Source organism: Cariama cristata, unplaced genomic scaffold (genome assembly GCF_000690535.1).
Source record: "Cariama cristata isolate BGI_N322 unplaced genomic scaffold, ASM69053v1 scaffold18610, whole genome shotgun sequence".
NCBI classification, from domain to species: domain Eukaryota; kingdom Metazoa; phylum Chordata; class Aves; order Cariamiformes; family Cariamidae; genus Cariama; species Cariama cristata.
Window position 1 is genome coordinate 51,809 of NW_009594455.1, and position 25,806 is coordinate 77,614.

The window sequence follows — 25,806 nt, forward strand, 5'->3', positions numbered from 1 at the left end:
GGGTGGTGGGATGTCTGTGTGTGTCTGTGTGTGTGTGTGTGTGTGTATCTGAACACCAGCACATGGCACAGGGCTGTGGGCTTTGGGGGCTCATAAGTCCAGGGGCCAGCTACCGGAGGGATTCACCTTATGTACACGTTCGTGTTTCCCACTGATGGATCTTCATCGTGAGCTGCCAGAGAAGGGAACAGGAGTAGGCTGTTTGTGCTGTCCATGTGTGCACGCGTGCCACTGTTGGGGTTGCTTTGTGGGGCCAGACACGTGTATGTGTATTATTTATGTACATTATGTCTGTGCATGTGTGCCTGTAGAGGATACACACTCACACTTGCTACCAGCTGGACCTGGGGACATGCAGCAGCAGCCACCTCACCTCTGTTAGGCTGCCAGATTCGGCAACCCCAAACATGTACAATATTTCTACATGTAGAGTAAGCACCCTGTGTGCTGATGGAAAGATGAAGATGAAATGGACAAACAAAATAGGCAGATAAAACCGATAAAAAAATCTTTTAAAAGTTCCCATTAGGTGAGTGCTGAAATGCTAGAGTATTTAACCCCCTGCCTCTCCCACGGCCGGTCATTTCTTTAAATGCCGGTGGTTGTTGGTACGTTCAAACACAGCAGTCAGGGCTGATAGGGCTCTTGGTGCAGTGGGAGCGGGTCCCCAGGAGCGCATCCCTCTCTGCTGGGCTGCTCCAGCCAGGCCAGGGGATGCATCCCCTGCATCCCAGCCATGCCCTGCTCAAGAGCCGGAGATGAAAAATCACCCTGCACTGCTGGGTGCCGGGGCTGCCAGGGACTGCTGGAATTATTCTGCCTTGGTACCACAAGATGGCAGGGCCTTAATTTTAAATCTCTGGTTCGTATTTCTGTTTTATTTATTCTGCTTTTTTCAATTTCCTTTCATTTTGGGGCTGTCTGATGCTCTCAGCTACTGCTATTTACATTATTAAACTTAAACGAGGAGCTTAAATAATGCTTTTTTAGTGATGAGGTTTTTATCTGCATAGCAGTTTCGCTTTAGCTCTGGGGTGGGTTAAACACTTAAAAAAATAGCACTGCTTTACCGGTATAACTTGGTGTCAGTGCGCCTTTTTGGCTCCTCTTCAGTATCATTTATTTCCTTTTCCTTCTGGGAGTAGGTCAGCTGCTGCAAATATCTTTATATTGGTATAAATTACAAAAGATGTCATATTTCACACATAAAATGCCTCAGCGTTTGTCCCTGGACAAGACCTTAATAAAAAGATTTTTATTTGAAGAAGGCAGATGTTTAGGTAGATGGTTTTTTTTGCTGTCGTAAAGATATTTTCTCAAGTGCGCTGGCAGAGCCCATGGCTGGCGGTGCCTGATGTCAGCTCCTCCCCACCTACACCTGCACAGGATGCGACATCGGTGGGACGTGATGCAGGTGGGGATGCAGGATGGGTTTTAACGCAGGCGTGTACACTGACCCCCACACACCTTCCTTTCCGTCATTACTACTGAGCTCTCCCCTTTGCCTGGGAGGGCAAACAGCAGGGTTTAGGACTGGCATCAAACACCATCCCCTCTAGCTCCTTGTCAGAAGGCAGCATCTCTCCCATCCTCTGAAGTGTCCCTTTGAGCCTTGAAAAGCTTAGGGCCGGTACCACATGCAAACCTCTCAGGAGGCAGCAGAGAGTGCTGTTTCATAAGTAGTTATTTTTTCAGTCTGGTTTTTCTCTTTTTTTCAAGCTTTAACGCAAAATTGAAGAGGAAAACATGAAAGGGGAAAAAAGAAGTACTTGCTCCTTCTGCTCATAGGAAAGAGCTCTCCATCCTCTGCAAATTAAGTGGTGCACTAAGTACGAGCTGGTACGGGACCGAAAAAAAGACGTGTCTTGTACAAGGTTTACATCTCGCTGTGTGCTTGGCAAGTCCATTTCTCCTGCCTGGGTATCTCAGCTGCACATTACTTAAAGGCTAATGGGTGGGCATAGGGGGCAGATCCACAGCATAGCCTGGGGAAGGTGGCGATTACCTGCTACCAAGTCCAGAATTCAGCCCTTTAAAATTCCCTTTCTGCCGTTACCCCGCTCTGCGGGCAGGAGCAGCACCCTCGTTCTGGTAGTCATTGGGGCTGAACAAGCAAAATAACTATTTCTCTATGCCAACCAGAGTAAAGTATGTGGCTTTTCTCCTTAAGAGACAAAAGAAAAATTAAAATGTTGGTAATAAAAGCAAAATCAGCAGAGATCTTGTATTACTCCTGATGAGGTAGCAGAGGAATAGGAAAATTCTAGCTGTGGAATAGGAATAAAGGGAGGGAAAACAGAGAACAGAAATTACAGTAGTAAACCAGCTGGGAACTAAAACCAAATAAATGAAGATAATCCCTAGTCCAGCAAGTACTGAATGAAAGGGAATAGCCCTACTTTTGCTGTTAGTGTAGAATTTGAAAATTGAGAGTTTTCAGTGAAAATTAAACTTTGAAGAGAACACTGTATAGATGGATCTGGTTTACTGTCCATGCTGGCGTTGAGGCTGACTACTGAATTTAATACATATATTTTTCTGATATGAAATCTTCTCATCAACTTGCAATTTCTAAAATTTCTAACCTGTTCCAATGTCATATGAACACTTCTTAAAAACAAGTATATAAAGACACACTGTGTGAAACTCGCCCCCTCACACCCCCAAAAAAACCCAAAACCCCCCAAAAACCAGAAAAGTATCATTTGGTAAACAGATACTAGTCTTTTAACACAGTCTTGGTTATGAACATGATGCATGCAAAAATATACCTACAGAAAAAAGAGATGCTTAGAACAGGCATGTTTTATCTTTCTATTTACAAGGGAAAGTTCTTATCTGGTTACCAGACTATCTTCTGCCAATACAGGAATGTTCTGTAAAGTAGACAGTTTTTGTCAAATCTAAGATTACCTTTCTCAGACAACAAAGTCACAGGACTTTAAATAGGAGATGAAGAAGCAATTGGACAGATTTTATAATCAGGAACTTTGGCTAATAGTCTTTTCCAGCCTTCCATCATTTTAGCTTGCCTGATGGTCCCAAAAATCCCTTTAATAATTCCTCCTCCTCTTCTGTCCCTGTACGGTTTTCGCAGTCCTGTAGAGGTCTGTGGTATCCAGCTCCCACACGCGCATTTTCACAGATTTATTCACCATCGCCCTGTTTGGAGAGGTCTGGAGTGTGTATTAGTTTAACTGCAGACCCACTTCTGGTGATGGCATGGGTAAGCTACTGAACCTGGGACTCCTAAGCTTGGTTCAGTGCATTAGGTATGAAGTCACTTGTTCTTTCCATCACACTCTTCAAAAATGCCTACATATTTCACATATAGGGTCACCTGTCTTCTCTCTACAGCTTAGTTCTTCCTCACCCTAGCTAAAAAGCACTAGCCTCTGGAGGTATATTCAGCTGGACATGTTTCTCTTTACATTCTTTTCCTGTTGTCTGGTTCCTGTAGTGCCCTTCTCAACTTTCTGACCTGCTTTTTTACATCTTACCAGCCTTGAAAGACCGAATCCTCTGCTGCTGAGGGATGAGGTAAACTCATATAGCTTTATAATGGATTTGTGTCACCTTACATCAGCAATGAATCCAACCTGTTAAGTCTAAAAATGTGTCCAGGTTCAGTCTTTCAATTATAGTCTCCCCAGAGAGGCACAATCGGGGAATAGCTTCTCCCAGATTTATTACATGATGCCACAAATAATGGCCAACACTTGAGCAGCTTTTATGGCTTTCACAGTGTATTGCAGACTTGTAACTTGATGTCTAAAAGACATAGATATTTATAGAAGTTTTCTGTATTCCCCAGAAATGCCTTACAAGGTTTTGCACAGGTTATGAAGAAGTTTTCAAACTCTATCCACTTAAATATCTTAAGACATCCTCTGATGACAAGCCAGTCATACAATCTTAAGATAACCAGTGAAAAAGAAAAATATGCTACGCAACATCCTCTTTTAGTCTTGAGAGCAGAAATTTTTGGTAAATCCAACAGGAGAAGAACAGAAATATTATTTGCCTTGATGAAGTAGGTATTTTTAACGTATTTTCTATGGTACTGATAATCTATGCTAAAAAAAACATGAAAACCATTTGAGATATTGTCACATTATTTTTCACTCCTTCATGAAGCAAGGCTCTTCACAGGATTGTGTCAAGCTGTAAGAACCTTTTATTCCCTAGTCCCTAGGTTAGAGCAGGGGAAGGAGTCAGCAGCTTGGATTTTCCTTTCAAGAGATCAGAAATTTCCAATGAAAAAATACTATTATCTTCCTTAAGAATCGTTGCAAACAGGGAAGTTACACCATGATTAAATAATGACAATGTACTGAGAAAATGGTTGCTCAGGCCTATCAAACTAAAAGACAGAGTAATTTTTTTTTTTGCTTTGCCACTATTTCGTAAGGGAGTTGTAAACCACCTGTAATGAGGTTGCCTGGTGGTTAATTAGTAAGAGAACCACATTCAGCTCCCAGCTGGTTTCTTGCTCACTGGGATGGAAGAAGCTGGAAGCCTTTACAAGGTGATGTATATGTAACCCACGGGAGACATAAATAGGAAAGGAGAGAACGGTCTTACAAAAGGCAATTTACTTTGCCAGTAACTCTCTGAATCTCCGGGAGTATTTTTACAATCTGTTTGTGTTTTACAATAAGAGTTTTCTGTCTCTCAGAGCTGACCTCAGCACCACAGCGTTCGCTGTCATTGGCAGTGAAACTGCGATGTGTTGTCCTAGGTCAGATGTGATGCCCCAAATTTGCTGTACATGAGCCTGCTGCATACAGAGTAGGTAACAAACATGAAAAGATATTTGCTTAAGGTAAATATTTCGTTCGTATGATCTTGTGCAATGTGTCACTTCACATGAAATACTGTCAGGGGGGTGTTGTCCCTCCAGGAGGATCTATGTTCTGTACTGTCCGTCCCTGCAATGAAGAGCAAATAGAGGCTTCAGCTGGCTTGAAGTTAGGTAGAGGGAATAACACTTGGTGTCATTTAAGGGCCTCTGGCATATCCCAGGTAAAATCAACAGAATGTAGGGATACATGGCGGCTGGGGAGAGAGGGCTGCCTTTTGTACAGTAGGTACAAAAAACCCCCCCAAAAAACCCACATATGCTTTTAGCATCTGAGGCTTAAAATACAAGGAAAAGGCGTAAGTTGAATGAAAAATATGTCCCACTGCATATTCTGTATTTTTTCAACGATTAAAAGGTTGTGACATTTCAAGATAGATGTCCCCTCTCCCAACAAGCATGCTCTGCAAGCTCAGAACTGCTCCAATATATATCTATTTAGTTATGCTGCCTCCAACATAATGAAGGTTGATTCCTGCAGTATGACCTGGACAAGATCTTAATAATTAAAAACATAATAGAAAGAGTTTAACTCAAATAAAATTAAACAGAAATAGCTTAATCCTAACAAGTCTGGGAGATGAAAGCTGTTGCCTGCCCTAGCTAACACAAGCCCTGCTCTGTCCATCCTGGACTCTTCCAGCCAAGGGAGCAAGCAAAGAATCACACAAAGAATTTATTCTGAGCAAATGGTGATAAGGCAGTTGCTACCATCTGAGCCTGTAACGTTATCACTTACAAACTCCCAGCATATCACCCTTCCTCTTTCTGAAGTAATTTGTTTACATTTTTAGGGTTTGTTTGCATTTAACTAAAAAGGTGGCTATTTAATTTAAAAGACCTTCTTAAAAATCTTAACAATACGGTTTAAACTTCAGCAATTTTAAGAGGACATTCCAGCAAGTATTTAATCAGCCACCTCTCTACCATTCATCAGCCTTCCTAACCATGTACGATGGTTACACTTTATAACAAATATTTTGCTTCTAAGGCAGGTATTCACAGGGTACTGGACACTTTCCCTGTATATCAGAACAACTATCCTCCTTTAGACTGTTAAAAAGTCCCACTTTCTTTATACCTTTACGTTCAGCAGCCACGCATATTTAAAATCCATGTAGCATATATACAACCCAACTATCCAGTTTCTTCAGTTCAGGGTTCCTGTCATATGTTAAAAGACAGTTTTAGCCCATTTTGTGAGTGTGTTTTAAAAACAAGGAAACTTATTTCACCTTCTCCTTATCAGTTTCATTGAGACCCAAGGAAATTTGCAGGGCAGCCATGACAAACCCGGTGGCCCCAGTCAGTTCCAGCCCTCCTCACCATGGCCAAGGGCTAAAGAACAGGAGAGCCCTTGAACTTCCCCGCACACGGCCAGCCCAGAAGTCATCGCTGAAGTCATAAATGACAGGGCACCGCCAGTGCTACAAAGACTGGAAAGGCAGGACATGGAGCAAAAAAATGTTGCTGAACCAAATGGCCCCCTCACCACAGTTGTCTGGGAAAACCTTCCTGTTCTCTGTGTATTTTTACAGCTGTGGTACATGTAGTCTTGAAAGTTTTTACGGGTTGTCTTGAAGGTAGTCGGATTTAGCGTGGGTGCTGGAAACAGGAGTTACTATTTTCCTCTGCCTTCTTCAGTTACATAAACCAGGCCAGGACAAAGTAGATTTTAGAACAATAATGTTAAAGACAGCATTTAAAAATCATTTTGCACCATTTGTTGGCACTTACACGCTATGCAGAAGAAAATGGTCCTCCGTGAGCATTACTTCATATAAGCAATACTCATCTTACCTTGAAGAAGAGCAGGAGAAACAACCACAAGTTTAGTGATGAAACACATTTGTACCTGTAAAAAATTTGCAGTGTGACTGTACCTGCTGAAAATGCTTTTTAGCATTGAAGTCTGTGGATGCAATGCAAACCAAGTGGGTAATAGGAAGAACCGCATATGATTATGTGGGATCATTCAAGTAGTGATAGGTGTGATTCCTGTTCAGTGGTTTGGAAGAGCTTGTACTGAATTTTAGCATGTCTTCCTTTGAGCAGCATGCAATAACTCATCCTAAAATGGCCAACTCTCAGAAGCAGACTGTAAGTCACGTTTTCAGATGTCTTAAATCATCTTCTGTTCGCCTGACATCTTACAATTTTCCTGCAAACTAGAGTTACCACAAAATTAAAAATTCAGTCTAGGAAAACTTTCTACTTTGCTAGTTTTGATGTACAAGTATACATTATGTTCATACCTTTATCCTCGGTGAGTGCAGTAAGTACCAGGCTTTAGGCTTTGGTAGCTAGGGGCAGGCACCTGCATGGCAAGCACTTTGCAGGGGCTGGAGAAGGGAAACTTCACGGCTGCTCCCGGCCCTTTGGTCAGCCTGTGCCAGGCTCGGTGAGCTGGCAGGACACTGCTGTCCTGGGGGCTGATGCTCCCGGGGGTACCCATGGCCTTGGCAAACCTCGGTGGGGATGGAGGAAGCAGTCCCAAAGAGCTCTCTGTGTCACAGCTGTCTTTTTCTTCTCCCAGCTTTCCCCTCCGCTAAAAAGTTTGGGATAGGCTTGTGATGTCTCTCAGTCTCATGTAAGACAGGGATATACCAAAAATCAGAAATGAGAGGCAGAGAGCGGAAGAAGTGGAAATTCTTGAACATTCCAGAAGTAATAATTGCTCTAAAAATAGTCACTTTCTGCATGAACAGACGAAAGAGGAGAATGAGGCCAGTGTTTCTGCTGGGTTTTATTTATTAAATTGTGCCTCTTCAGTATCTGGGATAATATGGCCATATAGCCTCTTCTTGAACCAGCCAGTCCAGTTACCAAACCAGACCTCCCCAGTGAAAGGGCTTAAGCCCAGCCCAGTTGCACTCCTACCAACTGTGGTTCCATTTCTCACCCTTGCGTTGGTCCACACTTGCACCCAGCCTAAACGTCGCTGGGATGCAGGCACCGATGGGCTGACACGGGGTCGTACGACGGGCCTCGTGGAGGGGATATGGAACAGAGAATGACACTCTCCTCTAAACTCCAGTGCTCCCTTCTCAGTATTCCTGCGTCCTGCTTTTATGACACACAGGCAAAATCCCAAGTGGTTGTTGATTCAGATAACGTGAATATTTAAGGAGACCCATATATTCATTAAATGGAAACTTCATGAATAAATAACAAAACCAAAAGGGATTAAATAGTATTAATACTGTATCTATAGATAGTCTACAGGTAACAGGCAGCTGAACCACTGTGTGGGGAATCTGATTTAAGCAGCATGGGATTTTCAGCTGCTATTCCAGGATGCAACTCCTTATCCTACCAAAATATTTATCTATTCAGCTTCTCACTAGAAACTCTTAACACATTTCTTCACCCAGAAAAGCTTTGAATGGCAAAATTGTTAAAAGGAGGTATGATGTTTAGTCATTTTGTGGTCATCGTCCCTAAATCATTGATTTTCCAGTGTACACTCAACGTCTTCCCCTCTATCATGGTTTGCTTGAAAACAGTATTTACTATATATAAAAAAAGTATATACTTTTAATTATAACTATTATGAAAGCTTTGAGTAGCAGTACAGTGCAAGAGTATGTGCTTTAGCATAGCACTGTGTTGAAAGAAAACCACAGAAGTCTGTGCCTGGGAGTTTTTCATGTGCAGTATGAGTAGGTATCTGTCCCACCTGTTAGAGTTAGCTTATGGCATTTCTCACCTTTATCCTTGCTTTGAATTTTTGACAATTTGAGACTTTCATCTTTTCTTTGTTTTCTTATTTTAAGTTTCTTTAATAATGTAATGTGCTCATATTTGTTTTGGATCCTTTTAGTTGGAAGTATCCCAGAACTGTAACACCAGTCTCACCTGTGAAGCAAAATTTTCCTTTCTATTCCTCCAGAAGTCATAAAACAATTGCAGGTTAAACAAAAATGAACTTTAGGTGTATACGGCAGGTCTTCCTGATATACTGGCAGTTATCTTTCACAGACATCCTTTCTGAGCCGACTTTGCTTTACATCATCTCATGGCATACTGGATGGCAACAACAAACACCCATCTGTTCACATGTTCTTAGGATGGCTGCCCATGGAAAGGAAATCCCCATAGATAAGAAACTGCATCAAAGCAGAGAACAGCCAAATGAATGGAAAATAACCCTAGATCCACTTTATCTTTGCTGCAAACCAAGTCAGCATAGGACTGGTGCCAGTAGCCCACGTCTATTACCAAATGAGAGACAGCATTGCATGTGAAAGGGCTCCCCTGTCCAACACAAATGCTCTTTTCTCATTTAATTCACTATTATTTTTCCACTCACTCCCTGACAAAAAAACTGTTCAAACATGCCCACTTTAGGGATGGGTTTAAGTGTAAGAAAGGCCAAGGCTCCCGCTGACTGCTTTTACAATAAGATGCACCCTGGACTCAGCAGTATCTTAGCTGGAAGATGCCCTGACTCTTCACGTTCAGAACAGATCTGTACAAATAATCACTCTGAAGATTCTTCTGCCTATAATTCCCCATGACCATTATTTGCTTTTCATTTTTCACAGCAATTCTATTCACGGACATGAAATAGCAAAGCATAGTTCTTCAGCTGGCAGGAAGGAGACACCTGAATAGATACATTTCTTTATTGAAACTTCAGGGGTTTGATCCCCAAAAAATCCATATGCTATTTGGCGTACACCTTTTCCTTACCTTATCCAGCATCACTGGGAAGGATGGCAGGACATATCGCTGTCCAGGCATATTTAGAGCAAGCAGCTGCCCGACAACAGCAAAGAAATTTCCCAGGATTTGATCGGAGTTGCTCTTTCCCCAAGTGTAGACTGCAGCATCAGGAGGAATTAGTAGGCCCCGTGAACCTCTACCTTCATGGCTCATTTTAAACTCCCTTTATGCATAAATTTTGTAGTAAGATTGTTACAGCTCCTCGAAGATTAATCTATACTTGATTAATTCTCTCATCTCTCCTTGAGGCATTAGCTGCTTCAGTGCCTCTCTTCTGTGTCAATTATCACACACATTGTCATTTTGGCTACCCACAAAGAGCCTTACCAGCTTTGTGATGCTTTCCTCCTCACTTCTGAAATATAGAAAAGACATTTCCCAAATCCTCTCCTTATTTTCCTTTTTATGTGTTATTTCTCTGCATCTGAACAGCCTGGCCTCATTAAGAGGTGTAACTGCACAGACAGGTATCAGTCAGTAACAGTGAACAATGAAAAAAACTGTTCAGAAGACCAGTTTATCTCAGTTCAGTCAGGTTCTTGATCTGCTCTGGACTCACCACACTGCACAAGAGTGCTCAACGACATAAAACATACGTGACGAAGTCTGTATGTAACTGAGCCTACAGAGGTTAGTTGTAGTGCAGGTGTTGCAGTGGTCAGGGGAGCACTCTCAACATCCAAAACAACTTATTTTTACAGCCACACTCCAGTAAAGTTTATGCAGTGCTGTGGAAAAATCACAGTTTATTGTAACTGCAGCGTGGCCATGAAAATGAGGGGTTTTTTGGATGTTCAAAGTCCTTTTCTACTGTGTTGCATAATTTCACTGGGGAGCAATAAATTAGGTATCTTTTGGGAATGCCCAACACCATCTGAGTAAAAAAGTTGCAGCTTTCCAAATAAATAAACAAATACAAAATTGTACACGAGACACAAAAATAACCTCTTAATCAACAGTTTGGCCTATCATGATGCTCGGCACGTGCTAACAATAGCTCCTGGCAGGGTCGCCCTCCAGTTCCCTGTGCGTGCCAGAGCCTGGCTGTGAGAGAGATCTTTATTGCTGCTGCTAGCCAGATCAAATCTAGCAAAGGTGTGCCTACCTCTCACCAAAGCTTCACTCTCTGTACAAACACCTTAAGACAAAAGAAACATACTGAATTGAAAGGGACTGGGGAAAAGAAATCCCTGCCAAGTCAAAGGACTCAAACTCTGGGGAGATTTGGGGTTCTGCCGGCGTTTTCACCCCTTTCACACCCGTAGTGCCCACTTCTCCGGGGAGGTGAGGGGGTTTGCAGTGTGTTGCTCCCAGAAATGTTCTCCCTGAACGAATCCTTCCTGTAGCTTTACGGCACGTGTCAGTCAGACATGCCCAAATACACGTTCGCAAGCCTCATAACAAGCAAGCAATAATTTCATAACCTGCAGATGTCAAGAACCAAGACAAAACAATACAGCACACACCAGTTGAATGTGGTTAACTAAGTTGCTTTTAGTTTATTAATTTTACTCATATACACAGTTGATTTTGAAAACACCATGTGAAAGAGCCAGGACAAAGTGTAACGAAATGGTACAGGAAAAGATTTCAATATGCAATGTGCCAGTGTACCTACTGTGTTTTATATATACTTTACATTGAAAACCAAAAACCCCACAGTTTTCAGAGGAAGTACACATTTTATTTTGAACTGGCAAATTTAGTTTATTAATACGTAAAAAAATAAATCTACAATAGCAACAGTGCAAACACATCAGAACTTGCATGGCATACAGAACACAAATGAATAAAAATTATTATACAAAGGGCCCAATGTTTCCGATGGTACTGGCTGTGACATGGACAACAAACGACAGGGTGAGGAATAAACTGCAATGTAAACAGGAAGATGAGCTGCATATTACTGGTTCTGCCTTGTACGGTCTCTCTATTTCAGGGGGTAAAGCTGTCATGCCTTGGATCTGCAATTGAAAGAATAAAAAATTATCAGAGTTTTATTATGTAAGACTAGAAATCTGTATTTTGCTCTCTAACTAGTTGGCAGCTTGCATGAGAATCTACTGTTAGTTTTGTACTGGGGTTGCAACTCTTACTGTGGAGACATCAAGCTCAATAAAAATCTTAATATATTACATGCCAAATGATCAGCCAGTGTGCACGTCCATTGTTCCCCGCTCGGCAACAGCTGTACACACTGGCATCCTCTCCAGTAAAGCAAGGTTAAGCTTTTGTTGGTTGATTTGTATGACCTTGTTTTGCTTTGTGGGATTGCTTGGTTGGTTTGGTTTTTGTTTTTGTCCTTCTGGCAGATCAAAATGGACGATCACAGTGTTACAGTGCTATAGGGATATTGGATGATATTTGAACACGTTAATTTGCATGTACAAGGCAGTTAACTCTGTACACATTGTTTCATGGAATCACAGAATGGTTGAGGTTGGAAGGGATCTCCGGGGGTCAACTGGTCCAATGTCCCTGTTCAAGCACGATCACCTACAGCAGTGTCATATATCTATATATTGAGCATTTTTCACTCTTCCCTTAGAATTCAGTGCAATTTTTATGGAGTTGGACATAACTACCTGCCTGTCATGGTTTTGATGTGAAATTAGAGAGATTTGGGTACACTGCTTGGCTATGCTTTTCCTAAATGCACTCCCTACATGTTAAAGAAAAGAAGCTCTGCAAAAAGTGAGCTCCTGGGCACAAATACTTTTGAAAATTTGAACGCCCACCTGCACAGCATGTGCTTGCTTTGGGGTTTTCCCATGTTGCAATTATCCTGCACTGCAGAAAAAAAACATCTAAATATTGACTTAATCTTAGCAAAAATAACACAAAGCTAAAACTGATCAAGGGACCCTCCCTACAGAAGGATGAAGGTATTTTCAACTCATTTCCTCTGCTTCAAGTTTTTTCCTTCCTGTAACAGCTCCCTGATTGTTTGACCATCCAGGTTAAATCTGCTCTTCATTTTGATGGGGATGGCCAATTTAATGCAATATCACTAATAAGGGAAGGGAAAGGAAAGGGTCCTAATCTTAACTTTGATTAATATACCCTAGTCATTTGAAATAGGAAACTATGACTATAAGGAAGAACTAAGCACTCCCAGTTCCAGTGAGCTCACTCTTTGACTACATTCCTTAAGTTGTAGGTATCGTTCCTTCATCCTGTAAGATAAAGGGGAACAGCATTTTCCAGAAAGCATACCATTTAAAAAAAAAGAAATCTATCCCCTCTTGATAAAATTTCTGTGTGCTTTTTATCCCCTTAACTTGTCGTCTGACAAATAACCAGTGAAAGAGTGGCTACGCAGCTGCTACTGGTCAGCAGTACCAAAGGTCAAGAAGTTTAACCAAAACTGGTGAATAATAACAGGTACTGTCAATAACTGCTTTTCACAGAAGGTCTGCAGTGAGACAAATATTACAAGAAACCAAAACCTCTTTGATTACTTATAGCACACAGTATTTCATTGACATCCCATGGGCAGAACAGTCTGATTGATGTTGGAAAGACCTGAGAACGCCGCTGCACGAAGGGGAATTCCTCCACCACCTGAAAGCAGCGTGTGACCCGCTACCAGGCAGCGTGGGCTGTTTTGCGGGGTGAGGAGAATGAGGCAAAGGACCTTTCCTAGGAAGCATTTCATCAGTAGTATCTTGTATCAGCTCTGTTAGGCTGGCCTAAAATCAGGACAGGAGATAAGCCAGTACAACAAGATGATCTCCCCTTCTGAGCAGAAAAGCTCAAGAAAGTAGAATGGAGTCTTGAATTTGGACTTTGTAAAGGAGTTCAAGGAGCAATATAAATTTTTCAGCATCTCCTTCAGGGATAATACTAGTAGTTCTTTAGAAACACACATCAACACTAAAGATGACAGCTTTTCCCAGCAGTCCTGTCCAGTAGACATTTAGAATAAATAATAACTTACTGGGGAATTCTTTTTTATATTGCAGTTTTTTTTCATCAAGAGATTTGGGAAAGGAAAACTATAGAAGACAAAGGAAACAGACAATCCAAATGTGCTTTTTTTGGCCCAATACTATAGACATCTCTAAGACACAAGACCAACAAAAAAGTAAAAGATATTGGAAGAGTACTCATATAACTTTAGGTAGTCTAGATGCCTGAGTTAAGAAGTTAGATTCCTGAGGCTTCCATATGCAGTCAATAAGCTTCCCCCTACAGAGTGACTCAGAGAAGAAACCTGACTTAGGGATTCTGAATCATCCATCGCAAGACCCCAACGTAAGTCCCTGACAAAGGAGGCACCCAAGGGTAAACAGGTTCCTAACTTGGTGACCTAATCTGGACACACCTGGTCACTCTCTGCTCAATCCCAGGCACACTGAAAGACTCCATACTCCTGTTACTGCTGATCAAAGCTCCAACTTTTCTATTCTTTTCAAATAATTCTAGAACTCAAGTTACTTGAAAGCATTGATAAAACATTCTCATAATTTGTTATTGTATGAAAATGTAATACAGCTGTGTAAACAGTCTGAAGACATATAAGCAGGTACTTATTCATATGCAATGAAGCACAGTAAATCACATCTGTTTCATGGCATTGTTACCTCCTTTTCAACACTTAGACTTACCGACCATTCTGCATTATCTGTTTTTGAACATCTCACGTTCACCGGTAGTTTAAGCACAAGTTCATTATAGGAGAGACCCTCCGATCTGGACCATTTGAATTTATTCATCGCATCCATAAAAGACAGGTTTTTATATTGCTTAGGACTCTTGATAATGAAAGGCCAAGTCCTAAAGAAAAATAAATAAATAGATCTTAAAAAATAGATCAATACCATCAAGCTGGAACTGATGCAGAAAAGCCTTTGGAGAATCTACTCAGAAAAACAAATGTGCTATTAATATGTATATTATGCCTAACACATTCTCAGAAGTTTGCTGCTACCGAAAACTGATGCAGTTTCATTGATTTTAACAGCCTTATGAAAGGTTGTCAGCAGTTTAGTACTTGCTGCCAGATGCTTTTAGAAATGAAGGACTTTAAGAAAAAAAAATTGCATTGCTGTTCTCCGATCTACAAACTGAATACACAGACAATACAAAACAGATCTTTTGTTGTAACTTCTCAAAAAAACTAAACCAAACAAAAAAAGCCACACTCTCTACTAGGCTTGGCAGACAGTGCTGCAGCGACATTTGCCATTAGAAAGCTGCTTCCAGATGGCTCTGCCAAGTTTTGGTCGTAACTCAGATAATAGGTCAAAACTCAGCCTGGCACAGGAGTTGCTCTAACATGCATCGGTGCCAAAAGATCAAATGAGAATAAGTGGCGTTGTGGACATGGCCTTTTGGCATGTCTCTACGTGCTGGCTGCAAGGGGATTTTGGCCAGGGGTGGGATAGAGATCCGCTGTGCTGCTGTGAGAGATGTGACTATTTGCCCACGTGTGGGAATCCTCCCCATGAACATGTGGGGCCAATCCCATTCCCCACCAGTCAAAGATGTGGAAAGGGAAGGAATGAGATTTCTTGCCTTTCATGTAGTAAAGAAAACTAAAAAATTATAATGAAGGAAAATAAAAAAAAAAAAAAACACAAAACAAACAACTAAAGAAAACTTTTTCCATTGTTCTTGCTTCCTCCTTGTTTGACTCTACTGGGATGAACCGAAACAACATGGTGGACGGGTCAAGTTTTTAAAAACACAAAGTCCAAATCAGCTAGTGGAAGAATGAAAGTAGCTAAAACTTTTATCGAAGTATCCTAATTAATACTTTGGTTGGAGCACGAGTTATCTTTTCAAAGCACTTTACACAGATCTGTGTTATCTTGCAGTAGGCTGTCTCCCACTTGCTTTGGGTAAAGTGCTGCCTATGCCAAAGTTACTCACTACTCAACATCTAGGCATGGAAGACAGAAAAAAAAAAAAGAGTTTTAAAGTGAGCTTCAGTGCCTTGATCCTGCTTCCAGTTTGCCTTCATGTGTAAGTCAAGGGAGACTTTAGAGGAGTCAGTGAAGCAATTCCAGTGTAAGACTGACACAAGAGAGATGAGTATCAGGTCACATATCCTTAGGCTGACAGAGCTTAATGAAACAAGAATTGTGGATTAGGTCATAAATACTAGAGGCATTAATAATCTCTTCTTCTAATTACTATTCCATTTGTGGCAGACAGTCTGCATACTTACTCTATTCAAAACATCTTTCTTTCCCCAGGCCAAATGTGCATTTTTTCCTTAAGTACAGTTATCATGAATGAACACTCAAGAGAGCATACATTTGTTGGAATATTTTCTTTCTAAGCTCAGAAAGACTCTTTTAGCTAGGACTAATTTAGAAACTGTGTTCTCCCTGTATTAAAAGAGACAGTAAATAGAAATAGTGTGGAAAATGAAGTAGACATTGATTGCATTGTGACTTTCTTCAAACTCTTCTGTCTTGGATATAGATTCCAGAACTAAGACGAGTAAGACTGTACATCAAATTACTTTGCAGTAAGAGTTTTATACAGTTTTGTTAAGATAAACTGTACAAGGAAAGACAACTTTCAAAATGTAAATGTGATTGTACACTATTTATCCATTTTATTTTAAAATCTTACTACTACCTTAGTTTAGTGTAACTAACAATACAAATGTAATTCACCTTTCATCACTAATAGTGCATTCTACTTTCTATTGTTTGATTGTTTTTCTGCATTTCACTTCTTTGAGAACTTTCCTTCTTAGGCTATTCTCACTGTTTACAATCACTTGCACTGCTGATCTGCTACAGAGTTGCTTTAATTTTAACCACTGTAAGGAACACTTAAAAACTGAAATATGCTATTTATTGGTTTTTATATATTCACACACATTTATCCTGTCTATAGTGGGCTTCCTCCCACCTCCTACCAAAATTTAGATTTTATGTTAGATTCTGGAAATCACTCTTGCTCTTAGTGAGCAATATCGTCGTGCAGGTCATCCCACTGACATTAAAGGGCAGAAAAGCCAGATCCAACAACACATGGAGAAGCATTTTTTTCTTACCAAGGACTCTCATGATGAAGGACAGCAAGACTTCTGCTGACTTACCAGAGAAACTGTAACACCTAGTTTAAAATTCACCAGCCTGTGGTTTAGCCCAGCGGTTCGATGTCACCTGAATTGCATGGACCTTGATGGTGGTCATTACAGATCCTGAGTTGCCTAAACAGTAACTGCCCCAACCCCCCTCCCATTCACAGAGGGGATATTTAATATTTGTGGAGCACCGAAGAACACAGATCTTAGAACAAAATTATATTATGCCTTTTGAGCTGAGCAGCGGGCCAATATTCATATTCTTTGAGGTTATTTTTTTCAGGAAGAAAAATTGATGAATAAGCTAGGGGTTTTTCTTTCTGACATGGATTTACATCTCAAAAATGTGCAGTGTCCTGCTTCCCTGAACAGTAGGACTCCAAGACTCGGAAGAGAGTGACTGTGCACAGAATTGCAAGCCCCTGCAGCCAACAGTTCACCCAAAAAACCTCTTTTCTTCCTCTTGGCTAGATTTCCACCTCTGTTTCAATGTTTTTCTCTCTACTTACCTTGCATATCATCCTCTGACTTGTTATTCTTCCAAAGCCTCCATTCTCTCATTTCTCTCCATCATGGCGCCTATCTACCATTTATTTTTTACTATGAACAATTTCATATTCTCTCAATCCCTCCATTTCCTTTCTAACTTATAACTTCTTCCCCTTTTGTGCATTTTTGTCAGTGTCACCGAGACAGCATTAAGCTCTATATGTGAGCAACAGTTTTAGGGTCTGGTTGCATGGACTGACTTCAATAGAATTACTGACAACAAAACTGCCCAGGATAATTCAATACCCGTGCTCCCAAACTCCTTTTTCAAAATTATCTCTCTATATGTGAAACACTGATACGCTGTAATAAATTGACAGATCTGAAACCCTGATATGGCATTGATACATAGTCTGTTTACAGACGGTTGTGGTGAAAAAAAAACTGCTGTGAGAAACTTTATTTCTTTAACAGAAGAAACTGCTTTTTTATTTAAAAAAATAAGAAGATGCAAAATATTTTGGCAGGAGAAATAAGTAGCAGCACAGCGTATTGACCAAAAAGAAGTGGCAGGAATGACTTTGCAATATGTTGCACTACCAGAAAGAAATAAAGGTTGTAAAAAATGACCCTGTAATCCCACAGACAGAAACAGAGGTGCTACACATTTTCATAAACATTTTACTTGCCTGACTGGTCTATAGATTTCCTTAACACCAATGAACTGGAGCTGTTCCATTATATCTGGAATACTTGCACATCGGGTGAGGTTGATTCTTGGGTAATAGAGCAGATATGACAGGCACATTTCATTCCTGGTGCTCAGACCACCCTGAAAATAGGATTTTTCTTTTAATCAAGATAGCATTGGAATCCCACAGATAAAAACACTGATTAGCATTTATATGCTAATGAAACGCGTATCAGGAGGCCCAATTCAACAAGTTTATCTTGCATATTAGGTTATCAAGTAGCAAGAAGTTATTACATAATTAATCACAAAATACACTGCAAGCTCAAGCAATAGCTCCCGAGCTGAAAAGATATCAGAAAGAGCAACAATAAAATGAGACTCCTACTATTTTGAAGAGCACTATCTGAGCAGTTCATGTTTATTTTCAGCTGTCTCCAAGGAACTTACATCTACCATGGTTCAGAAAAAAGGCTTCAAAGTGAAGCAGATGTATAAAAAATCTGGTAGGTTAATTAATCCGGTTAATAAGAAACTAAATGAGCTTTGCCTAGTAAAATGGAGGTTGGGATGGAATATGGGCTCTCCTTGTAAGTATGCATGCAGATAAACAGCATGAAAGAAAAGAGTTATTTAAGTTAACAGATAATGTTGACTCAACAACAAATGAGCACTAACTATAAAATAATTAATTAGAGTAAGATTTTTAGCTAGCAGAAGAAACAGACTCTTAAGCAGTCTTCCACTGAGAGCCATAGGGCAAACAACTGATTTAAAATTAATCTTGGTAAATATGGACAAGATTATGAGCTGCACGTTCCTAAATCCTCTGTGGGAATGGTTCCACAAATCTCACAGAACCATGGGAATAGGAATGGAGAAGACAAAACACACGAAGCAAGGGCCAAGAGCTAGTGTGGTCACTGCACAGGAAAACGGGACAAAACCTCAAAAGCCTTCATTCTCACCCTTTTGCTTTTCTTTATATACCTACTGCATGTGTCTACATGCAAGCCATGATTCAGGGAAAGGTATCTCTGTGCTCTCTGGATGCCAGGAACAGGTCTGCCTTGCCAAACAGAAACCCCTGAGGTCTCACCTCCTGCAGGTCTGGATCCAGCCCCTCCAGAGGAAGGGGATGCCTTGGCAAAGGCTGGGTGCTGGCAGCTACCTCCCTCCCACAAACACAGCGGGTCTGGCACCAGTCTCTGGTTTTGTAGCCAGTTGGCACAGTCCAGCTCATGTCCCAACAACCAAATTCACTTCACCTCCAAAAACAAGTGGCCACATCTCAATGGCCTGTGCCTGGTCTCTGCTAACTGAAAAAGCTGCATCTGGGAGACGGTGTGCTGCCGTGTGCCAAATCTGAGCCGGATCCCCTCAACCTCAAAGGGGATGCTCACCCCCTGGCCATGGCCCTGCCTTGTCCACTGCCGTGGACGTGCACCCCGGGCAGTGGTACAGCTGTTCCTCGTGCCTTGGCTGCCAGACCCCTCCTGTGCCATCACGGGGACTGCAACTCTTCGGGAGGGTCCCTGCCACTGGAAAACCCACTGCGTGTGAGGAAGGTAAGGCACAGAGGGTCCCTGCGCCCAGCCTCCTCCTCCCCGCCCAAAGGACCTGCCTTCTGCCTGGATTCTACATGAGGCACAAAGGCAAGTGGTCCCATCTTGGTCACGGTATAAGTCAAAATCAGTACGAAAGAACTGGTAATTACAGCTTGGCGGAAAAATGCGTAAGAAGTTCATAATAATAATTCATTAGAATATGCAGAATTTGCATGTTAATACATGTTATGAAGAAAGCACTCCTTATACTAGCAAAGTCTGATTTTTTTAAAGATCTTTTATGAGCTGACTTGCTTATTTTTATAAACTATGAATGCCTTATGCAAGAGATCAGACTATGGTCATAATAGTCCTGATGACTGACTTTAAAACCTAAGAATCTATGAAAGGAAAGATAATACGTAATTATGTGTACACAGGCATTAGTAAGTAAGTTCACACTTTTTAATAGTATTTTATGAAAAATATTCTAGTCCCCAATATTATCTGTGTACTTCTTTTGATCCATTAAAACTTTTCTTACCCATGTCATGCGAATTCGGTCCACAGTACTGTAGTGACATTCTGTGATTAAATTATCCCCCTGAAACACAAGATTTAGGAAGTTCACCATTCTAACGTTTATCAACATCAGCTTCAGGTAACCACAGATGACAGTAAACACTTGAGAAATAAAGATCAGAGCAGTGGATACAACTTTTGAAAGAGAAGAGGATTAAGTAATTGGTGTATGCTAAGGCCTTGGCACTTAGCATTCACATTATCCCAGATCCTCAGGGATCCCTCATGGAACTAAATGGAGTCTTATTAAGAGTCTTGTCTGTTTTTTTAAAATAGCACTGGAGGTGCCCAGTTATAATCCTAGTTTTAGGAAAATTATATATGTAGACGATGTATGCATATGATTCTTGCTCCAAAACTCATCCAGTGCTACTTTGGATAGCTTTCCCCAGGCCAATTTATCCTGCCAACTTCAACAGAAATACTTGCCAAACAAAGAAAAGAAGGTTTTCCACATCACAATAACAACTATTTATCTGCCAAGCCTGGAAGTAGAGGAGTGGCAGGCAAAGTCTTAACTACATTGACAGATATGTATGGGAAAGGCTGAAAACTTACCTTCTCAAGTACAATTAACTTTTTGCTATCTTGACAAACTGATCTACAGTTTGGTAGCACCTTCATTCCCTGTACCTAATCAAATACAAATCTCAAAATCACCATGAGAATCAAGTGGAAATAAAAATATTGAAGAACATAGCCAGACATCAAAAATATGATATTTTTGGACAACTTCATATCACAAGGATGCCAGAGGTTTATTTGCTTTGGTTCATTTTTTGGTATCATCATCTCCCCTTACCACCCATTGTATTACTCTTCCCTGAAAAAATCAGATCACCCTTCCAAGGTGGAGAATTTCTCCTTTCCTGCGGGCTGTCTCGTTGCCAGATCAATGCTAGCACTAGCTGTACTCCGGGCTGCTGGAAGAAGGTGCATCAGCCTCATGTCGGCCAAATGGAGATGGAGGTTTCTGAAGCAGCGTGAACTGGCACAGCTTTGCTGCTCCCAGCGGGAATACGCTGGTTCCCACCAGCGAGACCTCTGGGTCTTGTGGCTTACAGACTGGGTAACATTCACTAAAAATGCTCCTTCTGTGAGATTAGATCTTTTGCTTCCAAATTCAGAAGAGAGTGCTAGTACATGAAGAAAACAAATAATCAGGACTCCACAAGCCGAAAGAAGGATACACCGTTGGAAGAGCATGCAGAAGGAGAGAATAACAAGAACTTACATCAAAATTTTTAATATTATTAGTTAATTGATTAGACTGTGGCCCAAATTACACCAGATGATGTATGTAGAGCTGTACTGTTAGTTTTGCAGAAGATGAAAACAACAAAAGGTATGAAAAAGGCTCACTTCAGAGAAAGAATTCCAGCTTCTACTCGAGCTGTATTTTTTAAGTAAGTTGCTGATAGTATCAGATACTTTTTTTCAGTCTTTCTGCTGTCTACTCCCTTTTGTTCTTGAATTTTAAGAGGCCTTTCTCTATAATCTGCATGGATTTTCCTAAAAATGTTACAGGCTTTCTCTGCAAACCTGTCATCTTCTGCCAGCCCTCTTCCTAAACCCTTCAACACTTCTTTCCTGGAGGAGGTAACACCAGTTTGACTTTGAAGTCCCTGTGGAGTACAAGCAGTTCGACTTCAAAGGGTAAAAATGCTGCACCTGAACATCCAGGTTTTGCTGGAGAAATTAAATTAGAAAGTTAGCATTTTAGCTTCTTGCCTTTAAAGGACAAATATCAAAGTCTCCCAGAGTTGAAGAGATGTAAGAGAGAAAGGGACTTGAAGAGAAGCCTGGAAGTTTAAACTGTGGGGCTCCTGACTGTACTTCAAGTTCGGTTATTGCAATGGTCTTTTCAGCTCCTTTTCCCTTAGTGGCTCCATTCATAACAAAATCCAGTTGTTTGATATTTTGCATCTGACCAATTCCATCAAGTAATGGGCTTATTCACATGCACCAGGACAAGAACATCTCCAGCTGGCCAGATCTGCAGGACTCAACCTTTGCAGCACTAAACTTTCTGTCCTCAGGTGAAAGCTTCAAAAACAGATGCTGACTGGAACTAACAAAAGATGAATGAGTAATTTTTAAATGACTGACTCATCAAAAAAGATACAGACTCTTTTCATGCAATACCTATGGATAGCTACTGCTTTATAATATAATTGTAGTTGGGGTTTTTCTAAAAGTTATGTTATTCTCACAAGAATAGCAGATAGAATCACATGATTTCTTCTTCCAAAGGGTTTTGTTTACTAGTGAAACCTCACATGGAACATGAGCATGGAGTTTTACTCCCCAAAATACATAAAAAGGTGAAATGAATAGAAGACTGGGCTGATTTGTAGACATGTTTGCAAGGCTGGACCCTTGCTGTGTGCAAATATTCAGGATGTGCTACTTGGTTCCAACAGCTCCATAAAGCCATGCCGTGGCCTTTCCATTCTTCAGCTGGCCGGATGCACAAAGATGGTACAACCAAGCACACGTGTGACTTTGTAATCTGCTTTGTTCAAACATTTGTGATAGTAAAGTTCAAATCAAGTAACTGTGAACACCAAACACACCCAAAGAATAGCTTGAATTGGTGGGCCAAGCCAGTTCTGGAGTGAATTGGGTGGACACTCCTGAGACACTGCAACTTTAATGCATTAGTCACTCTGCGACAAGTGGAAAAATTAACAAAACATTCAAGAATGCTATGATTCTATGATAAGAAATTCTGTAGAAAAATTAATCCTAAATGTGAGTAAATGTTAGGCACACAATCTCTTAAACACTTTCAGGGAAAGAATTAAGAGTGTCATACTGGCAAGATGGTCCTTTCTTCTTTCAGATACTGAAACTCCTGGAAGTTGAAGTCAAACTCATCGTCATAAGCAAGCAGCTTCTGCTCCTCGCCGTTGTGGAAGTGGCGCATCCTGATTGCTCTGCCAGCAAGATGAGCATGAAGAAGTACCGCAAAGACGTGAATCCCAGCAGGTCTCTCAGCACCTAGAGCCTGGCCAGGGGAAACCAACACCATCAGTGTGCCCAGATGCAACATAATGTCAAGCAATGTACAAACAGAGTGAAAATATATTAATAAATGCATCTTACATTCCCTCAGCTTACAGCAAAATGCAGCCTGGAGCAAAAACAAATCTGTACATGAAATTAAATTTTTATATACAAAAAAGGCTAGGGTTTTTTTCTGTGATTTTTTTTAAATAAATGTTTTCACTCCTAAGGCACACAGTTTTTATGAAAATCAACTGGACTGCCAATAATTCTCAATAGTTTAAGACTTTCAAGGGAATTATACTAAAACCTGCACATTATTTTAGCATTACTGGTGGATACTGGTGAATGTGGATGTTTATTGTGAAACAGAATTTCTATGCAGTTATGAATTATATTACCATCAATATCATGCCAAGAGAACCACTTTAAATTAAGAGGCTGTAATTATAATATACTCTACTTTCCATCTTCAAGTCAATTGGTACTGAAATACTCTAAGATATATCTGAGACTTTTTTCTAGGTCAAAAACATTTTTAAATTAACTTCTGCAAATTGACGCAGATCTGACATCAGTGCCATTCTAGCTGAGACCTATGGATCCAAACTTTTGGTATGCTAAACCTTGACTGTTGTTCAGAGTCCAAACTAGAAACAATCTGTTATTGCAATACCTTTCAAGTACAGTCTTAAGGTCAGAAACCTCACAATAATAGATTACTCAAGTGCTTTTAGGCTGAAAAACGCTATGACAATATGCAACATTTAACACCACCAAGAACAAATCTAATTTGCCCTTCACTCTAAACCACATCATAACAAGCATTGATTCAACCTTTCTCTATAGATGAAAAAGTATGAGAGAATCTCCTGTAATACATTAATCACAGATTTTAGACAATGCTTCCATTATGTGTAGAGGTACTTAAATTATCTTAATGAAACCAAGTGTTTAATGAATGCACGATTCTGTACTTTGGGCCATACAACAAAACCTGTTTAGGTGTTTAGTTTCTGTGGCTGGTCTAACAATACCTTTCAGCCTTTCACTTCACTATTAGGAGCCTTTTGCACATGCACAGATCTTAATTATTCTTGCTCAACATTTTTTATGGGCTAGCTATTCCAGGCTATTACTTGTATCAGTAATGCAGTCTGAATACTGAGCACCCCAAATACCCAGATCAAAAAGACTGAACATTCTGGAGGGCAACATGTAGCAGATGCCTTTGCTCGTATGTCTTTAACCCATAACTATCAATCTTCCCAAGAAGTTAAAGTGGCTGTCCAAAACTATTTCTAAGAATGAAAACCAATGGATTCAGGCAGGAAACATACCTCTTCCAGACATTCCAGCGTGCAGTGACCCTCTGACACAAATTCAGGCATGCCTGGTGGGATATTGTGGAAGAGGCTGACCCAAAGACCAGCCTCAATAACCCCAGCATCGTATTTCCTTAAAACTGGAGTATAAATGAGCCTCAGACCAGAGTTATCTATCAAGCCTGCAACAAAAGAACAGTCAGCCATAGCTGTAAATCAGTATTTTAAAGAAACAAAAAAATCCAATTGTTTCACATTTTTCAAGGTTTGTCCTAAGTTTTCTACATGAAAATTGAGGAATCAACCTCAATAACCCGGAAATGAGTCAAAACATATGCAGGAAGTAATAAATAGGGGCAGCCCACAGGAGGGTTGTTAAACACGGTATCTGATTATCTGTGGTGTTTAAATGTGAATGAAAAATATGTGCTGTCCATAGCCCTCATGTCCCTTCTGCTAAGTTATCCAACACGGACCTCAGAGAAAAGAAGTTAGATCACAGGCAGAGCAAACAATACAAGGAAATAGTAAGACCTCAAAAGGTTGCATGTCTGATTTTCATATGAAACATTTAAAGCAGAGCTTAAAGTTGTTGTGTTGTTTTTCTTTAAAATTTTCAAGCCACTTGTGAATTTATCCATTCCTCATCTTGAACCCTAGCATTAATTATATTTTTCCTTTGTTTTGGATTGCCTTTCATATTACAGCATCCCTCAGATGACCAAATACATCCTTTTTACAATCTCCCCAATTAAGAAAGCATCAACTAAACATGAAAATTGGCTTCCTAAATCCCAAACTTGAAGGTAATACGAGCATCTTGAGAAAACTAGACAGAAGAACTACAGAGGATTTTAATCCTGCACTCACTCAAGGACTTCTCTGGAATTCAAAAAGCCTTTTAAAGAACCAAAGTCTGCTACAAAAAGGTTGAGTTTTTGAGAGTCAAAATTAAATTAATCTATTTTGTTCTCCTACATGTTTAGCCATACGTGTCTGTGTATCTATTCATAATTTATGTTGCCTCCATCATCTAAATGTTTATTTCTCTTCTATTAGCCATTTTGATTAGGCAAGATGTAAGCAAAAAACAAAGATTAATTTGTGTTGCACAAGCCCTACATTCTGTTAGTCCATCTGTTACCTTCTCACCTTCTGTCCCTTTTCAAATTTCAATTTTGAAAATTAAAAAAGCAAAAAACATACCAGGTATCTCAGAGAAGGTAAGAGGCTTCCTAGTGACCTATATTAGTGTTCTAGAAAAATGTAACAGACATAGCAGTGCCTGAAACCAAATTTTACATCAATATGAAATCAGTAGGCTATTTTAAGATAAGAAAATCAGACGGACAGAGCAGAGACTAAGTTACCCAGTCACTCAAATAGCTAAGACAGAGTAGTATATAATTATTAAGGAACAAAGGATATGAACGATGCATAGTTAATTAAGAGTGGTAATCAACTATGAGACGTTCTGCAGTACACAAATCATGACATTTTGGGTGATATATACTGTCGCACAA

General features: G+C 40.4%; 1 protein-coding gene across 1 annotated transcript in view; it reads right to left on the bottom strand.

The window, feature by feature from the left end:
- Positions 1-11,257: 11,257 nt before the first annotated feature.
- The window catches only part of MOXD1 (monooxygenase, DBH-like 1), a gene marked incomplete at its 5' end in the record, with an annotated part of 38,912 nt that continues 24,363 nt past the window's right edge, over positions 11,258-25,806 (bottom strand). The window contains 6 exons of the mRNA XM_009698199.1: positions 11,258-11,553; positions 14,200-14,368; positions 17,819-17,961; positions 19,912-19,971; positions 22,768-22,959; positions 24,299-24,465. Of these exons, the coding sequence (XP_009696501.1) occupies positions 11,389-11,553; positions 14,200-14,368; positions 17,819-17,961; positions 19,912-19,971; positions 22,768-22,959; positions 24,299-24,465 (896 nt within the window). The remainder of the gene's footprint in view (positions 11,554-14,199; positions 14,369-17,818; positions 17,962-19,911; positions 19,972-22,767; positions 22,960-24,298; positions 24,466-25,806) is intronic.